Raw genomic sequence first — 21769 nt, forward strand, 5'->3', positions numbered from 1 at the left:
ACTTAACCTCTTCTCATGACAATTGGATCAAGGAATTGGCAAGATTGATTGTGATTAGAGAGATTGAATAGCCAAGAAATTGGGATCCAATCAATTACAATCTGCCATAGATCTACTCATATGATTGAGAAAGAAGTTAAAACCCATTGATTCATGATGGATTATAATATCTCCAATCCCTAATGAATCTTGTTCTCTGTTATCTCACTTGATTGCCTTGAGTTTCATTCTAGTTGCCTTGAGTTTACTGCTTTCTTTAATTTCCCAGCACCCAATCCCCATTTACATCTCCAGCAATTTACTATTCATGTAAGTTTAAGTTTCTTGCCATTTACGTTTTAAGCAATTTACATTCAGCAATTTACAATTCCTTGCAATTTACATTGTTAATCAATTTTCACTCAATTCATCAATATTCGCTTAACTGGACTAATCACCTCACTAAAGTTGCTTGATCCATCAATCCTTGTGGGATCGACCTCACTCTTATAAGTTTTACTACTTGATGCGACCCGGTATACTTGTCGGTAGTTAATGCACATTCATTTTTTCCGTTATCAGTGGGCATCCCCGATATCAACACACAACAGTGTGTGGGTTATTCCCGTAATCAATAATTATTAATTCATGGCTTATGCCTACATTTAAAAAATTAATAGTCCATAGGTTTTCCCAAGATCAATGATAATTTAGTCCTTGGGTACTCCCCACATTCAAGAAATCAATTAGTCCGTGCACTAAGCAAGCGGGACGGAACCCTCGTCCTTGTTAGGCAAACATTTAGCCATTTAGTTCTCTTTTTAACATTCTATTAAAACCAAAGTCTCTTTTTAACATTCTATTAAAACCAAAGTCTTTTTTCATTATTTAAACTCTTATTTTTATTTCTTATGCATCCTTCGAAAGCCACTTTCAAACACTTTAAGATCAATCCAACACTTTGAAAGAATACCTACTTTTTAAACTTATAACGATCAGTAACCAACATCCAATGATTACTGATGACAAGTTATCATAGGCTAGTTTCACAAGCCTTTTTTATTAGTTTTTACTTGTTTTTTATACATTTATTAGGAAATAATCAAGTATTTGGATGAGAATTGTATGCATGTCTTGATTCAATCAAACATTGTTAATTATGTGTATTTTCATGAGATTTATGCAAAAATTGTTTAATGTTATGAATGATGCATTATCTTGTGATTATGGAAATACTTTGATGGATTTTGTTTGGTTGATGATAGGTAAGAAGCAAAGGTAGGGCAGAGAAGAAGAGAGCAAGCAACGTTGGTGGCCAAAGTTAGCTCACCAACGTTGCCACAAACGTTGCTCTTGACAGCCTGATTGTGCCTTCTTCAAACATAAATAACTTGAGCTACAAAGCTCCAAATGAGGTGATTCTAAAAGTATTGGAAAGTATGAATCTAGAGCTTTCCAAGCATATATGACACTACATAGTGGACACTAAATTTGAGGGAGATAACATGCCCCGAAAGTGCAAAGATGAACATAGTATCAACCTGCAGTGAGGCCAGCTGACCTCTTCAACTTCAATGGAGTATAACTCATGCTTTACTGCTCCAAATGATACGCTTTCAATGGCATTGGAAAGTAGACATTCAGGACTTTCTAAAAATATATAATAGTATGGGGTGGACAATAATTTTGGGCTTCCGAATCTGGCATTGTTACCAACGTTGGTGTCAACATTGGTGTGCCAACGTTTCCTCAAACGTTGCACACCAACGCCAGCGACCCTGTCCCCTTCAAAAGAGCATAACTTGAGTTGCAAATGTCCAATTGAGGTGATTCTAGTTGAGTTAGAAAGCTGACATTCAGAGCTTTTCAACCATATATAATAGTTTATAATGGGCATAAAATTGACAACGTTGACAAGAGAACAAAGTGACGTTCTAAGGCTTGCTGGCAACACTATATGTAGAATTTGGGTGCAACCGTTGGAGGGAACGTTGGTGGACCAACGTTACCTCCAACGCGCGATAATTTTCATTTCTGGAGCTAAAAGATTTTGGGCGACGCGTACGCATCGATGATGCATACGCATGAAAGTGGAAAGTTTTTAAATCCACGCGTAAGCATGAGCTACGTGCACGCGTGGGTCAAGCGTACGTGTAACCAAGCCAACGTTGGAGGGAACGTTGGTGAACAAACACTACCTCTAACGTCCTTGATGAGAAGCCCAGAATTTGGAGTTGGGAAACTTGAATCGACGCGTACGCGTGGACCACGCATTCGCGTGAAATTGGAAAATGGCAATTCACGGATACGCGTGGAGGACGCACACGCGTGGAAAGCCAAAAACACAGCCTTTACGCGTACGCGTGGACGATGCGCATGCGTGGATGAGCGAACATTGGTGCACCAACCTAAAATCAATTGTTGCTGGCAACACCCAGAATTTGTTTTTTTATGTAACGTTTGAGCTCAACGTTTTCACAGAAATGTTGTCACTAACGTTAAGGCCAACTTCAATACAAAATGGCACCATGCAAATCATGAACGTTAGCTTGTTAACGTTACTACAGAGCCACTCCAAGCTTGCTTCAATCAAGGCCAAGGCCCACATCCAAGTACTGAGGACCCATTATGGGATGAGAAGAAGAGTATAAATAGAAGAGTGTTTGAAGAAAAGAGGAGGCTCTGATAGGACTAGAGGATGGAGGATTAGAGACTCCAGAGCTCTCTTAGAGGATTAGAGACTCCAGAGAGCTTAGCTTAGAATTTCGTTTTCTTTTCTACACTTTTACATTTCACTTGTATTGAATTGAATTGAATTGAGTTTAGTTTATGCAATTTCAATTTCTTACACATCTCTTCTGCAATTTTCCTTTTTGCACTTTTACATCTGCATTGGCGCTGAGATTGATTTACTTTCAAGCAATTTAAATTTCCTGCAAGTGTCTTTAGAGCAATGATCAATTAAACCCCCAATTCATTAGGGGAGGAGCTCTATTATAATTCTAATGAATTAATGAAATTCTTCTTCTTCTCCATCTGCTTGGATAGCTAAGAGATAACTTCTATTTTGATTTGATCCATTCATTCCGGAAGGGGGTTTGGATCCATTGAATTTCCATGTGAGCCTCGGAAGGGGAATCAAGAAAATTAGAACTAAAGCTCTGTTTCTCACAACTCTCTTGATCAACACTATTCGGGAGGAATTGAGATCTTGAGAGTTTGTGTGGCTTATGAATGAGAGAAAATGCTTAACCTCTTCTCATGACAATTAGATCAAGAAATTGGCAAGATTGATTGTGATTAGAGAGATTGGATTGCCAAGGAATTGAGATCCAATCAATTAAAATCCGCCATAGATCTACTCATTTGATTAACAAAGTAGTTGAGACCCATTTGATTTATGATGGATTATGATTTCTCCAATCCCTGATGAATCTTTGTTCTCTGTTATTTCTCTTTGAGTTTCTTTTACTTGCCTTTGATTTACTGCTTTCTTTTCATTTTGCTTATTTCACCAAACTCTTTTCACTGTTAACTTGACTAGATTAATCACCTCACTAAAGTTGCTTGATCCATCAATCCTCGTGGGATCGACCTCACTCACGTGGGTTTTACTACTTGATGTGACCCGGTATACTTACTGGTTAGTTTGTGCGGAAATTCAATTTTTCCCCCATCAAGTTTTTGGCGCCGTTACCAGGGATTGATTAGATTGACAATGATTAAGTGGGTGATAATTCTAGATTAAGCATTTTCTTTGTTTTTGTCATTTAAGTTCTTTTAATTTTTTATTTTCTACTGATACTAAGGTGTTTGTGTTATTGCCTCACTAAGAAATTCTCATCTGTGATATGAATTTCAATTTTCATTAGTGATTGTGTTTTACAAAATTCAAATGGAGTTCACCACATCTTTTGATAAAACAAATTTCATGGGATATTATCCATGATCACAAAATGACTACTCTATGGTGGCTGGGAATACCACCAAGAAATGACAGATTATGAGCAATCCACCTAGTGGGGATATGCTCCAGAGCCACAAAATGATCAAGACAATTTCATGGGATACTGCCCAATACCACGAAATGATTCATGTCATTATGTTAATGGTGGATGGGAGTATCAACAAGGAATGATAGAATATAAACACCTCCCAGAGACACAAGGTAACCCATATTTTGATAAATCTAACAACTACTCATGTTGTGGCTGGGATGGTCAAAAGCATAGAGATTTTAATGCTCCATATTCTATTCATCAAGAGACATCATCACTTGACTATGCTTTCAATAAATTCATGCAAGATTGCTCCTCAGGACCACAAAATGATCCATATTATGATGAATCTAACAACTACTCAAGTTGTGGGTGGGAGGATCAAAACCAAAGAGCATTCGATAGTCCATACTCCATTCATCAAGAACCATCATCACTTGAGAGTACCTTCAATGTATTTATGCAAAATTTTCCAACCCCACCTCCCAGTATTTCATTTGAAAATTCTTCATCACTTGACTGTGTCTCAACATAAAGCCCCCTCCAAAATTCATACAACTCATTTCACTAACCACAAAATTCATTTCATAATATATAAAATTCATTCCGTATCCCTCAACCCAACTTCACCACAACACCCACAAGTCCACAAAATCAGCCCCAACCTTCTCCTCTCTTGCTACAAGCAGAACAATGCCTTCAAAGTGCCATAGAATCTCAGGAGAGAGTTAGAAAACTTTTGGAAAAACAAGAACAATTCTTGGAAGGTCAAGAACAATCCTGGAAAGAACGAAAAATCCTCTTCAAGAAGATGGATGGGCACTTAGAGAAAACAAGGAAGCACTTAGGAATGCTAAGCAAGGAGGGTGAAGACCAAGTTGTGAGTAAGGAAGTGGAAGAAGAGGTTCCTGTGTCAAGTGAAATTTCAATAAAGATTGAGGTTGTGGAGGTATGTGAGCCTAGGATTCTATATCCACAGAGGCTACTTCAGGTGATAGAGGAATATAAAGACTCACTTCCAAAAGACTTAATGGAATATCATATAGAAGAAAGGGAGGAAGCCGATCAAGGAAGTTCACAGTCAATTGAAGCATAGAGCTACATAAAGGAAGGGTTCATTGAACTACCAACTCAAGAGGCTTCTGATGAAGAGAACACTCCAACCATAACACAATTCCCAATTCTTGATGTCAAAGAAGTGAAGACAACCAACAAAAGCACTAAAAGAAGGAATGTGACCAAGAGACAAGGGACTACATCTATGAAGAAGAAAAGGTCAACTACAAGTAATCCAACCCCTGCTACCCCAACAAGCAAAGCAAATCAAGCAAATAACAAAAGGAAGCTTGTTGGCAAGAGACCAAGACAAGGGATACTGACTGGCTCTTCTCTCTCCCTAAGGTCATTCCTCTTGACAAACTGGAAGAAGAGGAAGAAAGTCATTAGCAACATGTCATGCTAACAACACTAAAAGAGCGCTTGTTGGGAGGCAACCCAACTAGAGATAGTTTTCTTTCATAGTTATTTCAATAAAAGAGTTAAGTAGATTTTTCTGTATTGCAAGGAGCTAATTTGGTGTTGCACACCAAAGTAATTCAAGGGAGAATGTGTAATTCTAAGTTTGGTGTTCCACCACTGATTTCATTAAGAGCACATTACAACCCCTCAACATGACTAATCACTCACTCCTAACAATCAAGAGAAGCTACTTAACAATTGTTTAGTTAGTTTATAGTTTGTTTTATTAAATTGTTTAGTCTCTATCTCATAGTTATTTTCTTAATAAAAGCACTTGATGTTTCATGTATGCATTAAATCTGCTGCATTAGGCAAGGAACTAAGTTTGGTGTTCCCACACCAACTTAAGTCCAGACAATCACAAGCATACATGCATGCTAACCATCTCTTAAGTGCTTGGAGAACAAGCAACTTTCAAATTCTTTGCAGAAGAGCTATTCAATCTCTTGGAGGGTAAGATGCATCATCATAAGGAAACAGAAAGGAAAGACATGAAGGCCAACACCGATGACGACAAGGAGGAAGCAAGAAGAAACCAAGAGGTTGTACTGTCACTTAACTGCCTGTAGCTTAAATGTGTTAATTGAAAGTGCTACTATGCCCCTGTTGATTAGTGTCCTGTTAAGTCATGAGTCATTTGCTGTTTGTTTGTTTTTATGGTTGCCTAGTTAAGTGCTTTTATCATTGGTGCGGTAATTTACAACCACACTTACTAACCGGCAAGTGCACCGGGTCGTACCAAGTAATACCTTACGTGAGTAAGGGTCGATCCCACGAGGATTGATGGATTAAGCAACAATAGCGTTTGATAGGCTTAGTTAGACAAACAGAAAAGAGTATTTGAATATTCAATCGTGCAGAAAATAAAATAGTAAAATAAATAAGTTGGGAATAAAATATGGAGAAGGCAGTTAAGGTTTCAGAGTTATCTATTTTCCGGGATTAATTTTTCTTACTAACTATTTGAATCATGTAGGATTTAATTTATGGCAAACTATATGTGACTAGACCCTAATTCCTTAGACCTTTCTAGTCTCCTCTAAAATTCATCAACAGCCAATTCCTTGGTCAATTAATTCCAATTAGAGGGTGATAATCAAATTCCAGTTTATATGCCACAAAAACTCTAATTACCTAAAAATAAAAGGATTATACATCACGTATCCCGTTAAGTCCAAATAATTAAAATTTAGGAGAATATGTCTTCAAGCTGTTGTTCAAGTAAAGAGCTTTTCCAAGTTTTACAGGAACTCAAAGAGAAAGAGGGTCATACTTCCGTTCCACCCAAATTCATAAAATAAAGAGCGAAAACAATTCTTAAATTATAAATTCACACATAAATTAAAATAGTAAAAGCAATAAAATTAATCCACAGAAATAGACAGAGCTCCTAACCTTAACAGTGGAGGTTTAGTTGCTCATGGAAAAGAGAAAATAAGGATTCAGGTAAAAATGTACAGAGTTCCAATCTGATGGCATCAGATCCCTTTTTATAACTAATCCTAATAAATTTAAAATCTAATATTTAAAATTAAACTTAAAATAATATCTTTTCCTAATTTAAGATTTGAATTTAAATTTGAATTAATTAACAAATCTTCAGTTGATGGGTGGGGACCACTTGTTCTGTCCATTCTGCAGCTTCTAATTTGTGTTTTCTGGACTGAAAATTGAGTAAAAACAGCCTAGAAATCACCAGCATTTTTCTGCGTTTTCTGCACGTGGCGCATGTGACGCGTCCGCGTCGTCCACGCGTTCGCGTCATTTGTGCAGATTCCAGTCCACGCGTTCGCGTCAGGCACGCGATCGCGTCATTGCGAATTCCTCCATTCCGCGCGGTCGCGTGAGCCATGCGTCCGCGTCGGTATTTGCTGGTCATCTCCTTGGCTTCTTCTCTTTCTCTACAGAAACTCCATCAAATTCCGCCAAATGCTACCTAAAATAAACAGTATTGTACAAAACTCAAAATAGCATCCATAGTGGCTAAAATATAATTAATTCTTAATTAAATTCAATAATTTAGATGCAAATTCACTAGGAAAAGATAGACAAGATGCTCACGCATCACAACACTAAACTTAAACTGTTGCTTGTCCTCGCCAGGATTTTATTCCTTTGGGCCCTCCTATCCATTAATGCCCAAAGCCTTGCATCCTTTTTTTACCCTTGCCTTTTAGTTTAAAGGGTTATTAGCTTTTTCTGCTTGCTTTTTCTTTCTTTTTTTTTCTTTTTTTTCTTTTATTTTATTTTATTTTATTTTATTTTTCTTTTTTTTTTTGCAAGCTTTGTGTTTTTCACTGCTTTTTCTTGCTTCAAGAATCAATTTTATGATTTTTCAGATTATCAATAAGATTTCTCTTTTTCGTCATTCTTTCAAGAGCCAGCAATTTTAACATTCATAAACTTCACTATAAAAAATATGCACTATTCATGTCATGCATTCAGAATCACAGAAAATACCACCAAATTTAAGTAAATAAGACTATTATTCAATATAGACCCACTTTCTCATGCAATATATCACTCCTATATTTTTTTTTTTGATTTAAGCTCAGTGAGTAATACATGAGACATCTTTTCAGAATTAAAGCAATAGGAAAACTAAACTAGTCCTAGGATTCTAACTGATAAAGGATCATGCAACAAACAAAGCAAAATAATAGGAAACCGGAACATAACATAGAAAAAGAGGGGAGGAATAAAAATGAAAGGAGCTCAACCACCTTAGTTATCCTAGCAGTTGTTTATTCTTCAGGTTGTGCTCCTCCGCGAAGATGATTCGCCTCCCTTTTGTACTAGAAAACCTATAAGCCCAGCGTCAACACCAAACTTAAAGGTTTGTTTGTCCTCAAGCAAAGAAGAACTAAAAATAGAAGAGACAAATATTATGAGGAGAGAAAAAAATATAAAAGGATAAAAGAATAAGAGAGAATTAGGATTGAGAGAGAGAATAAAAAATTAAAAACTGGCAGCGAACTTGTGGAGGTGTGTGGAGCAAGCGGCGCGGACGCGTGAGTCACGCGATCGCGCGATTAGCGCGCTGTTGAAGTGACGCAAACGCGTGGGGATGCGATCGCGTGGATGGCCGAAATTAAAAAAAACGACGCAGACGCGTGGGGTACGCGTTCGCGTGACCAAATTTGTGCTTTTAGCACACTTCTTGCCCCAAGCCAGCACAACTCTCTGTCCAAACACTCTTTTACGTCGATTCTGTAGGTCACGCGTTCGCGTGAGTGATGCGGACGCGTGGATGGTGAAAATCACAAACGACGCGTCCGCGTGGGCTTGTTTGTGCGAAAGACTTTATTCTGGCGCCACTCCCGCGCAACTCTCTGTAACTTTTTATTTTTTTTGCACCCATGGATGACGCATACGCGTTAGTGACGCTTTCGCGTTGGGTGTTTTTTTTTTAGCTTGAGGTGTTCGGTTCCTGTTATAAAATAGCTGCATGATCAGAAAATTAGTAAGAACTTAATAAAAATCAACTAAGTAAGAAAACTACTATTACGAAAAACAACTAAGAATGAAAAAGAACGATCATACCACGGTAGGTTGTCTCCCACCAAGCACCTTTAGTTAAAGTCCTTAAGTTGGACATGTTGTGAGCTTCTTGTCATGGTGGCTTGTGCTTGTACTGATCCAGGAATCTCCACCAATGTTTGTAATTCCAATGGCTACCGGGATTCCAAACTAGGTGCATAAAGCCTTTGAGCAAGTTGAAGCAAGTGACAAAGTCCCAAGAGTGTTGATTGTGGGAATGAATTCTAGGGTCCCAAACTTTACTTTTACACCCGTCTTCTTGTGTATCACCATTGTTCCCACCGGGTGGCAAGCAATCTGAATTCTCACAGAGACATCCAAACAACCTTCTAGACCCATTCAAATTAGCTCTACACCAATCCTTGCACTTCAATTTGAAGCATACAACCATATTGAACCTTGCTTGACAACTCTTACCACTAACCATCTTCCTCTTACTTTTAACGTCACAAAGAGCTCTAAGTTGACCATCCGTCTCCAGTAGCCCATATTCAAGTGAGAAAGTAAAGGTTAAGGGTAGGAATTTTACCCACTTGAATGTTGTATTGGATGGTAATGGCTTTGGGAGACGTCTTGCAAGCTCCACTCTTCTATGTTCTTCTTTGAATTCTATCACCTCTTTGCAAGCTTCCTCAATTTCAACCTCTTCTTCTTGGTAGCTTTCTTTTAATTCAATCTCTTATTCATTGCTTACCAAGGGCATGGGAGGTTGTGTATCTTCCTCCTTTGTGGGTGCATCTTCCTCCTTTATTTTTGCATCTTCTTCTTCTTCCATGTGTGAGGATGAAAAGTTCTCTAATGCACTGGAGTATAAACTCCTTTGATTGATTTTCTCACTTTCTTCCATAGGATCTTGCATTGTATCTTTTGGGAAGGAATTTGCTTGTTCCTCTTCCTGGTACTTGATAATCGACTGCATATGCTTTTATATATTTTTGACACTTGTCTTTATATCATGTAAACATTCTTTCATGAGAAGCTCAAGATCCGATGGTATTTGAGATGAATAAGAAGGAGGTGATGGTTCTTGATAAGTGTAAAAAGAGGATGGTTCTTGGTATGAATAGGAAGATAGTGGCTCTTGATATGGGTAAAAAGATGATGGTTCTTGATATGGATAGAGAGGAGGTGGTTCTTGGTATGGATATGGGGATGGTGGTTCTTGATAGTTGGAACATGGAGCATTGAAGTTTCTTTGGTTTTGACTTTGCCAACCAAAATTTGGGTGGTTTCCCCATTCATAATGATATGAATCACTACTCGGGTGTGAGTAGTAACTCATATAATCTCTCTCCATTATTTTTTCTTAGCACAACACACCAAAAAGAATTAAACGTACCATGCGGTAAATAGGAAAGCAAAGAAAAAAAGAACAAAATTCTAAAAATTAAAATAAGAAGAATCAAAATAAAATTAACTAGGAGACACCAAACTTAATTTCAGAAATTAAAAAAAAATTACTAGTATTAAAGCTTAGTTAGACAAACAAAAAAGAGTATTTGAATATTCAATCATGCAGAAAATAAAATAGTAAAATAAATAAGTTGGGAATAAAATATGGAGAAGGCAGTTAAGGTTTCAGAGTTATCTATTTTCCCGGATTAATTTTTCTTACTAACTATTTTAATCATGTAGGATTTAATTTATGGCAAACTATATGTGACTAGACCCTAATTCCTTAGACTTTTCTAGTCTCCTCTAAAATTCATCAACAGCCAATTCCTTGGTCAATTAATTCTAATTAGAGGGTGATAATCTGATGAGCGGATATTTTATACGCTTTTTGGGGTTAATTTCATATAGTTTTTAGTATATTCTAGTTAGTTTTTAGTTTATTTCCATTAGATTTTAGGAAAAATTCATATTTCTGGACTTTACTATGAGTTGTTTGTTTTTCTATAATTTCAGGTATTTTTCTGGCTAAAATTGAGGGAGCTGAGCAAAAATCTGATTCAGGCTGAAAAAGGACTGCTGATGTTGTTGGATTCTGACCTCCCTACACTTAAAATGGATTTTTTGGAGCTACAAAACTCGAAATGGCGCGCTTCTAATTGCGTTGGAAAGTAGACATCCAGTGCTTTCCAGAAATATATAATAGTTTATACTTTGTTCAAGGATAGACGACGTAAACTGGCGTTCAATGCCAGTTCTCTGCCCAATTCTGGCGTCCGGCGCCAGAAAAGGATTAAAAGTTGGAGTTCAACGCCAGAAATGGGTCCAAACCTGCCGTTGAACGTCCAAAATGGCCTTATGCACGTGAATTGCTTAAGTCTCAGCCCCAGCACACACCAAGTGGGCCCCAGAAGTGGATCTCTGCACCATCTGTCATAGTTTACTCATCTTTTGTAATCCAAGGTTACTAGTTTAGTATTTAAACAACTTTTAGAGACTTATTTTTGTGTCTCATGACATTTTAGACCTAAACTTTGTACTCTTTGACGGCATGAGTCTCTAAACTCCATTGTTAGGGGTGAGGAGCTCTGCTGTGTCTCAATGAATTAATGCAAGTATTTCTATTTTCTATTCAAACATGTGTGTTCCTATCTAAGATATCCATTCGCGCCTAACTATGGAGAAGGTGATGATCAGTGACACTCATCACCTTTCTCAATCCACGAACGTGTGTCTAACAATCACCTCCGTTCCCGTGGGATTCGACCCTTACTCACGTAAGGTATTACCTGGACGACCCAGTGCACTTGCTGGTTAGTGGTACGAGTGGTGAAAAGTGTGATTCACAATTCGTGCACCAAGTTCAAATTCCAGTTTATATGCCACAAAAACTCTAATTACCTAAAAATAAAAGGATTATATGTCATGTATCCCGTTAAGTCCAAATAATTAAAATTTAGGAGAATATGTTTTCAAGCTGTTGTTCAAGTAAAGAGCTTTTCCAAGTTTTACAGAAACTCAAATAGAAAGAGGGTCATACTTCCGTTCCACCCAAATTCATAAAATAAAGAGCGAAAACAATTCTTAAATTATAAATCCACACATAAATTAAAATAGTAAAAGCAATAAAATTAATCCATAAAAATAGACAGAGCTCCTAACCTTAACAGTGGAGGTTTAGTTGCTCATGGAAAAGAGAAAATAAGGATTCAGATAAAAATGTACAGAGTTCCAATCTGATGGCATCAGATCCCTTTTTATAACTAATCCTAATAAATTTAAAATCTAATATTTAAAATTAAACTTAAAATAATATCTTTTCCTAATTTAAGATTTGAATTTAAAATTGAATTAATTAACAGATCTTCAGTTGATGGGTGGGGACCACTAGTTCTGTCCATTCTGCAGCTTTTAATTTGTGTTTTCTGGGCTGAAAATTGAGTAAGAACAGCCCAGAAATCACCCCAGCATTTTTCTGCGTTTTCTGCACGTGGCGCATGTGACGCGTCCGCGTCGTCCACGCGTTCGCGTCATTTGTGCAGATTCCAGTCCACGCGTTCGCGTCAGGCACGCGATCGCATCATTGCGATTTCCTCCATTCCGCGCGGTCGTGTGAGCCATGCGTCCGCGTCGGTATTCGCTGGTCATCTCCTTGGCTTCTTCTCTTTCTCTGCAGAAACTCCATCAAATTCCGCCAAATGCTACCTAAAATAAACAGTATTGTATAAAACTCAAAATAGCATCCATGGTGGCTCAAATATATTTAATTCTTAATTAAATTCAACAATTTAGATGCAAATTTACTAGGAAAAGATAGACAAGATGCTCACGCATCAATCATTTCATCTTAATTGAATTATATGCATTGTTCCCCATGCTTGAATAAAAGAAAAATTGTTGTGAAACAGAGAAAGAGTAGAGGTCTGTTTTGATAAAAGATAGAATAAAGTTATATGGTGGTATGTGCTAGTTCATTAGTTGATTTATGAATAAGGCTAAAGTTTGGCATGATTTTGAGATATGAACTTGAGTTACATTCCATGAGACTTGACAAATGAAAAAGGTCCATAATAAAAGAAAATAAATGCAAGAGAAAGAAACAAAAATAAATAAACAAGGCTGGGCACCAATGGCTTGAGGTTTTGGATATGTGCCTGTGATGCTATTGTACAAAGATAAGCTTGGATAACTAGGTTCTAAGGGGTGCTTCATCACCTGGTAACTTGGGTTAACTAACCCGGGATTGCCAACCGAAAGTCCACCATCAAGAGCTACTTTGAGACAAAGCATTTAGTGACCCAAAGAGGTGCTGGGCACCAATGTCCAAAGAATAAAACAAGCTAAATGCTTATGATGTGTGTGTGCTAAGGAGAGACTTGAGCAAGTAAGCCCTTAGGGGTGCCTCAACACCTAGCATCTTGAACCAACTGGGATGGGAATGTTGGCTGAAAGCTTACTTTAAAGAGCTGCCTTAACACATAGCATTAAGCCTCAGCTAAACAATAAATCTCAGTCATGAAAGAGAGCAAGAAAAACTAAGGACCAAACCATAACAAGTCTCATTTTTTGTGTAATACAAGTAAAGATCCAAAGGAGTGTTACTACTTCAGCCACAAATAAAAATCACTAAGATACCATGCATGAAAATCCCATTAACCAGAATTTAATGTCTTCCAATAAAGGCTTATACCTCTCTCTGTTTTCATTCATTCTGCTTATGTTTTAGTGCTTGCTTAGGTACAAGCAAGATTTTAGTTTGGTGTTGTGATGACAAGTCATCATAGGCTTGTTTCACAAGCCTTTTTCATTAGTTTTTACATGGTTTCCATGCATTTCTTAGGCAATAAGCAAGTATTTGGATGAGAATTGTATGCATGCCTTTATTCAATCAAATATTGTTAATTATGTGCATTTTCATGAGATTTATGCATGAATTGTTTAACGTTATGAATGATGCATTATCTTGTGATTATGGCAATACTTTGATGCATTTTGTTTAGTTGATGATAGGTAAGAAGAAACAAAGAAAGGGTAGAGAAGAAGCAGAGCAAGCAACTTTGGTGCCCAAAGTTGGCTCACCAACGTTGCCACAAACGTTGCTCTTGACAGCCTGACTGTGCCTTCTTCAAACAAGAATAACTTGAGCTACAAAGCTCCAAATGAGGTGATTCTAAAGGCATTGAAAAGTAGGAATCCAGGTATTTTCAAGCATATATGGCACTGCATGATGGACACTAAATTTGAGGGAGATAACTTGCCCTGAAAGTGCAAAGATGAACATAGTATCAACCTGCAGTGAGGCCAGCTGACCTCTTCACCTTCCATGGAGTATAACTCGAGCTGTGGAGCTCCAAATGATGCGCTTTTAACGGCATTGAAAAGTAGACATTCAGGTATTTCCAACAATATACAATAATATAGGGTGGGAAATAAGTTTGAGCTTCCGAATCTGGCGTTGTTACTATCGTTGGTGTCAACGTTGGTGTGCCAACGTTTCCTCTAACGTTGCACACCAACGCCAGCGACCCTGTCCCCTTCAAAAGAGCATAAATTGAGTTGTAGATATCTAATTGAGGTGATTTTAGTTGGGTGAAAAAGCAGACATTCAGAGCTTTCCAACCATATATAATAGTCTATAATGGGCATGAAATTGGCAACATTGACAAGAGGACAAAGTGACGTTCCAAGGTTTGCTGGCAACATTATATGTAAAATTTGGGTGCCAACGTTGGAGGAAACGTTGGTGGACCAACGTTACCTCCAACGCTTGCGATAATTTTCATTTCTGGAGCTAAAAGCTTTTGGGCGACGCGTACACGTCATTTGGTAAGTTTATAAATCCACGCATAAGCATGAGCTACGCACACGCGTGAAATTGCAAAATTGACCATTCACGCGTACGCGTGGGTCACGCGTACGCGTAACCAAGCCAACGTTGGAGGGAACATTGGTGAACAAATGCTACCTCCAACGTCCTCGACAAGAAGCCCAGAATTTGGAGTTGGGAAACTTGAATCGACGCGTACGTATGGACCACCCGTACGCGTGGAATTGAAAAATGGAAATTCACGCATACGCGTGGGCGACGCGCACGCGTGGAAAGGCAAAATCACATCCTTTATGCGTATGCGTGCACAACACGCACGCGTGGATGAGCGAACGTTGGTACACGATGAATCCACATTTCATGATATATATCTACTCTATTTAGGTGGACTTCATCAACTTTTCTTGCATTTATTCACCCATATAGCATACTTTTGTGTTCTCTCCCTTAATTGAGCTTAATTGTGAAAACATTCTATTTTGTGCTTAATTTGGTCAATTTTTATCCCACTTTCATTCCATTCGATGCCTTGATGGTTTTGATGAGTGATTTCAGGTGTAATAGGTTGGAATGGCTTGATAAGAGTGGAAGAAAAGCATGGAATTGGGAGAAAACATGAAGAAATCAAAGGAGAAGCACACATTGGAGTGTGCGTGCGCACAACCTTCTGCGCGTACGCACAAGAACCACTCAGCCATGTGTGCGTACGCACGACCACCTATGCGTAGGCACAAGAAGAAAATCAGCATGTGTGCGTACGCACAAACTTGTGCGTACGCACAGGTCCCAGCACGTGACTCATTTATTGCAAATCACTAGGGGCGATTTCTGGGCCTCCTGGGCCCAATTTTGGGATTTTCTGAAGCTATTTAAGACCAAAGTGAAGAGGAATGAAGGGGGGAGCACTTAGATTTAGGTTTTTACATGTCTTAGCTAGTTTTCTAGAGAGAGAAGCTCCCCCTTCTCTCTAGAATTAGGGTTTTTATCTTTATTCTCTCTTTAATTTCTCTCTTTAATTTTTGTTTAATTGTAGTTTCATTTACCTTTTCTTGTTCTATTGCCTTTACTCTCTTTGTTTCCTTTGTTAATTTCTCTTTCATGCTCATTTTAGCTGTATGAACACGCTTGTCACTTTTAATTTCCTTTAATGCAATTTTGATGTTTATGTTTCTTTGATGTTCATTTGAGTTGTTATTTTCAATTTCATGCAATTGGTAGTTATAGGATTTATTTTTATTACAATTTATGACATATTTCCTTTTATGCATGTTAGGTGTTTGATAAAATGTCTCTTATAGTTTTTGTCTAGTTTTTCACACTCTTGGCTTGGAATCGGATAATTAGGTGATCTTGAGTTATAGATGTCCATTCGATATCGTGCTTAGGATTGTTAGTCGGTTTGGTTTCCACTAATGCTAGTCTTTCACTAAGTTAATTAGTGAGTTGATTAGGACTTGTGGATTGAGATCAATTATACCCTTTTGACTTATTCTCAATGTTAGGATAGATTAATTGGGATTAATTCTTAGCCATTATCATGTTTGTGTTCTATGATTATGATAGGAATCCTTAATTTCCAACCCATGCCAAGAGTTCTTTTTGCCATTAAATTTCCATTTTCATTGCTTTAATTGCTTTGCATTTAATGCCGTTGCATGCTTATTTATTACCTTGCACTTTAGTTTCTTGCTCCTTGCAATCACAACCCCCAATCCCTCATAGCCAATAATTGAATATTTCATTGCAATTCCTAGGGAAGACGACCCGGGACTTCAAACTCCCGGTTATTGTGTTTTGATTGTGACTATCTTTTGATTTAAATTTGATTGGGAGTTAATTGTTGATCTAGACTATGCTTGCAACGATATTCTATTTTGTGAAATTCTAGATTAACAATAATTCTTACATCAAGTTTTTAGCGCCGTTGTTGGGGAATTGCAATGGTGTTACATTATTGGCTATTGTTAATATGTGAATAGTTTGCTTTTGATTGGTTGCTTTTTTTGTTGTAAATATGTCTCTTGTTATTAGCTTGCCTTAATAGATTTTCTTTTTAAAATGCATATGTAAATAGCTAATAATTTTGTTTTAAATTGTCTTTTTGACTTGAGTTGTATGTTTAAAAGTTTTGATTAGTTTTTAGATAGTTAAAATAGTTTTGGTAGATTTTTGTTTGTGTTTGTGCATATTACTAGTGCTTTAAATAGTCCATGATTTTTATTTGGAAGATAAAATTTTGGATTAATTTTAAAATTAATGTAAATAGTGGCATATTTTTATTAATTTCTTGTTTATATGCATTTTGTATTGTTGGGTGAATTTTTGTTTTGAAAAAAAAATCGCCCTCTGTGCGTGCCCACAGTTCTGTGCGTACGCACACTTCCATACCACCTTTCTGTCCGTGGCGTTCGCACAGCATATGCATACGCACTATTTCCCATTTTCCTATCCGTGCGTACGCATAAGCGTTAATGCGTACGCACCCACAATTCACCCCCTTCTATTGGCAGCACCCGCATAGTTGGTGCGTCCGCATCCCTTTCACCTTCCTGTCACTCCTCCTTTCTTCTTCTCTGAGCCAACCATTCACCATCATCATCTTTATCTTCTTCACCATCATCACCATCCATCACTGTCTCTTCCCAGCCACCATAACCTCCATCACCATCACCTCATCACCGCCACAGTCACCGTCCCTCCACCATCGATGAGCCATCGTGACCTCTCCCTTTTCTCACCCACGCCGCCGACCTCTCCGCGACCCATTTCCCCTCCCTTCTTCCTCGTCTCTCACTCCTTCTCTCTTTACATGGCGACCCAACCCTCTTCTCCTCTTCTCCACGAAGCCCTTCCCCTCTCCTCGGGCCATCATCACGCAACCACCCAGCGCTGCCAGCAACCTTAATTGCTGATCCCAGAACCCACCGTACCACCACAACGCCGCCACACATCCCCATTGCACAACCCTCCTTCTTTCTTCTTCCATCGTCGCCAGAGCCCCATCTTCTCCTCGCTGAACCAGAGGAACCCCCACCGGAACCCCTTCCGTCGAGCTCAACACTGAGGCGCCATACCCCTATTCCTTCTCTTTCGTACGAAGCCCTTCCCTGGCTTCGACGACCACCACCGTGGCCGTCATCCTCCCTGTTCTCTCGATGCCTTCGAGCAACAAGAACAGGATGTCTCCCCTGTTTCTCAGCCTTGCAACGCAGTGCTGCTCTTCTTCTTCGCCACTTTACTCTCTGAGTATCACCGCTGGTGCCACCACCTTGGCCGGCCATTTTCACCCTTCCTTCCCCTTCCTCCCTCTGCTCTAATTCTGCTTCCCAGGTTTAACCATTTTCTTTTTCCTTTACTTTGTCCTGTTTTGTTATCATATTACAGCTAGTTAGTTCATTTTGTTTATCTTAATTTAGTTAGTTTATGCATGTTTAGTTGATTAGGTGGTTAGAGAATATGAGCTAGATAGTGGATTTAGGTTTGTTATGATCAATAATGTTGTTTGGAAATGTTGATGTTTCATTGAATTCCTCTTTGATTATTGCTGAGTCAAACGCTACTGGCAACACCCAGAATTCATTTTTTTATGCAACGTTTGTGCTCAATGTTTTCACACAAATATTGTCACCAACGTTAAGGCCAATTTCAATATAAAATGGCACCATGCAAATCATGAACGTTAGCTTGTCAACGTTACTAAAGAGCCACTCCAAGTTTGCTTCAATCAAGTTCAAGGAATACATCCAAGTACTAAAGACCCATTTTGGGATGAGAAGAAAAGTATAAATAGAAGAGTATTTGAAGAAAAGAGGAGGCTCTAATAGGACTAGAGGCTGGGGGATTAGAGACTCCAGAGAGCTTTGCTTAGAATTTCTTTTTCTTTTCTGCACTTTTACATTTCACTTGTATTGAATTGAATTTAATTGAGTTTAGTTTATGCAATTTCAATTTCTTACACCTCTCTTTTGTAATTTTCCTTTATGAACTTTTACATTTGTGTTGGCACTGAGATTGATTTACTTTCAAGCAATTTAAATTTCCTACAAGTGTCTTTAGAGCAAGGATCAATTAAACCCCCAATTCATTAGGGCAGGAGCTCTATTATAATTCTAATGAATTAATGAAATTCTTCTTCTTCTCAATCCGCTTGGGTAGCTAAGAGATAACTTCTATTTTGATTTGATCCATTCATTCCGGAAGGGAGTTTGGATCCATTGAATTTCCATGTGAACCTCGGAAGAGGAATCAGGGAAATTAGAACTGAAGCTCTGTTTCTCACAACTCTCTTGATCAACACTATTCGGGATGAATTGAGATCTTGAGAGTTTGTGTGGCTTATGGATGAGAGAAAATCCTTAACCTCTTCTCATGACAATTAGTTCAAGGAATTGGCAAGATTGATTGTGATTAGAGAGATTAGATTGCCATGAAATTGGGATTCAATCAAAATCTGCCATAGATCTACTCATATGATTGAGAAAGGAGTTGAGACCCATTTGATTCATGATGGATTATGATTTCTCCAATCCCTGATGAATCTTTGTTCTCTGTTATTTCTCTTTGAGTTTCTTTTACTTGCCTTTGATTTACTGCTTTCTTTTCATTTTTCTTATTTCACCAAACTCTTTTCACTGTTAGCTTGACTAGATTAATCACCTCACTAAAGTTGCTTAATCCATCAATCCTCGTGGGATCGACCTCACTCACATGAGTTTTTCTACTTGATGCGACCCGGTATACTTGCCAGTTAGTTTGTGCGAAAATTCAATTTTCCCCCATCAATTACCTGAGTGTGTTTCCATTTCATGTCCCCTAACACAATCTCCACCAAAAATAATATTAAAATCACAAATGTCAATGATGTTTCAGTTTACCCTCGGCAACAGAAGCTGTAAGATGCTGTATATGACATGAAGCTTTCTCCGTGAGTGTTGACTGGCAACTAATATAACAGCAAAGTAAAGATAAACACTACAAAGGAGAACTAGTATTTATAATCTTTAATTGTTAGCATCTCATCCATCATCAAAGTTGTAGATGTCATTATTTCTATCTCTCAAAATCTACGAAAAAATTAAATAAAACAAGAATGTGTCTCTCCAATTAAAATCCTACTTCAACTAGTTGTTCAAGCTAGACTAAGGAAGAATGAGAAAAACAGTGCATCAAACCAGATTATATATTTTTTTAAGAAGTATTCATAAACATCAACAAACCAGATTCTAAATCATTTCAATCTCATATCTAATTCTAAATGCAGGTGCTAACAATTTGAGTCGATAAACAACTTACTAAGAGTAACCTCGCTTCTGGAAAGGTGGTGCCTCCCGCAGTGTGAAGAGAGGTACCTCGAGTTGATTTTCTAGCAGCTGTATTTCTCACCTGTAACTGCCTATAGGCATCAGTGTCCCAACGTCTCATCAATTCACCAAGAACTTCTAGTGGAATCCAATATGGACGGGCTCCTTTTTGCGAATGGCATGGAGCATACCTCGTAGGCGGTTGGCTTCCCTGAACCTCCAAGCTTGATAGATGTCATCCTCTTCCGTATCATGAATGTCAAAGCATTTCTATTTTTAAAAAGGAAAAAACATCTTGCTATTATATAACATACTATAATATATAAGATTGTAAAATACGTAAAATAAGATAGATAAAATTACCCTCCATTCTGTCCAGCATATTTTTTTAGTATCATCATCTTCCTCATCAAAACTCAGCCAAGACTTGTTGTAATTTTCCTTAAAAACCTGAGAAATGCGCTTCAAGCTAGGCTTAAGTGGGTGCCAACTACATCAATAATTCCAAGGTATATCAGTTCAGTGTGATAGGCAATTTTCATAATCATAGGAACAGTGTAATTGAAAAAGAAAATCGAAAAATAGCTTTTAAGTTTGGAAGAAGACTCTTGAATTTCTAGTAAAAAAGTGTGAGGTCCCGGCAAGTTCTCAAAATAAAATCTCATAATATATAGAAAAGGATATTAGCTGATATCATCAATATCTATATATCTGACCTACCACCAACATTAATTTAAACTAAAAGAAGAGATCAAAGAGATTATTGTGTATATTCCTTGGCCAATGATTAGCAGAAGTTTATATCAGCTAGCCTAGATTCTAACTAATTATAAAGACATATTGTTTCACAAAAATGAGACAATGCAATTCTTAAAATTTAAAGCAAATAACAAACCATTTGGCACCATCATATCTAAGCTTAGGAGCACTTGTGGCGGAGTGACCAGTGGCAGTGGATGTTCCTGGACCCTGAGTATCTTGGGTACCAGTAGATGTGGTTTGTTTTTCCCCACAAGATCCTGCTCGACTGGGAGCTATGATAGCTGTATCACTCTGCACACCATGTAAGGCAGTGTTGGGATGCTCGATGGCTTGTTGAGCGCATGATCTTGGTGCACCCAGAGTAGGCATCATGTGTATCTGAGGCTCCTAACGAGAGGGGGTAGTAGTAGCAATAGGTGGCGGTCTCCCACTAGTCAAAATAGTTATGCCTGATGATGACCCAACGAGAGTGTATGGATCTGCATGTAAGTCAAGCGGGCGACGGGTGGAAAGCCTAGGCCTCCCCTTTCGACCTCGGCCACAGCCACGATCTCCGTCTTTACCAGAGATATGTGTAGTAGCTGGATCACCCTTTTGGCCTCGGCCTCGGCCACGGCCACGACCACGACCGCGATCTCCGTCTCTACCAACCATATCCTATACACATTGAAATTAGGTTTTAATATAGTGAAAATTATTTTTAATTAGAAACTTGTCTCTTCAATGAAATTAACTTTTAACCAAAAGAAAAAATCCCCTATATAATATGGCAGCTTGTATTTTTATGTGTGTGTGTGAAATAGCAGTAATATGGCAGCTTGTAGTAATGGAAGAGATTTTTGGTCAATGTAATTGCATACAACTATGTGATTATAACTGGCTAGTAAAGGGCACGTTAGTATTAATCATTTGGTTTCCATGACCTAGAAATTCTTATAGTAAGAGACAGATCA

The 21769-nt window shown here is 38.1% G+C and overlaps 1 protein-coding gene and 1 long non-coding RNA gene across 2 annotated transcripts; both read right to left on the reverse strand.

The window, feature by feature from the left end:
* On the reverse strand, positions 908 to 17402 carry LOC110270653. The gene is made up of 3 exons (XR_002360292.1): positions 17249 to 17402; positions 5358 to 5360; positions 908 to 919 (listed from the first exon to the last, which is right to left on the reverse strand). It is a non-coding gene; the product is annotated as an uncharacterized LOC110270653 (long non-coding RNA).
* On the reverse strand, positions 20331 to 21242 carry LOC110271506. The gene is made up of 2 exons (XM_021122455.1): positions 20950 to 21242; positions 20331 to 20544 (listed from the first exon to the last, which is right to left on the reverse strand). The coding sequence occupies exons 1-2, from the start codon at positions 21186 to 21188 to the stop codon at positions 20331 to 20333; spliced, it is 453 nt and encodes a 150-aa protein (XP_020978114.1). The 5' UTR covers positions 21189 to 21242.

Source organism: Arachis ipaensis, chromosome B04 (genome assembly GCF_000816755.2).
Source record: "Arachis ipaensis cultivar K30076 chromosome B04, Araip1.1, whole genome shotgun sequence".
In the NCBI taxonomy this organism is placed as follows: domain Eukaryota; kingdom Viridiplantae; phylum Streptophyta; class Magnoliopsida; order Fabales; family Fabaceae; genus Arachis; species Arachis ipaensis.

Excerpts from the sequence above, each read along its gene's own strand:
- LOC110271506 (XM_021122455.1), bottom strand. The coding sequence starts at position 21,188 with ATGATGCCTACTCTGGGTGCACCAAGATCATGCGCTCAACAAGCCATC. Across the intron at positions 20,545-20,949 it reads AGATATGATGGTGCCAAATG|TTGGCACCCACTTAAGCCTA; the intron begins GTTTGTTATTTG and ends TTATTGATGTAG.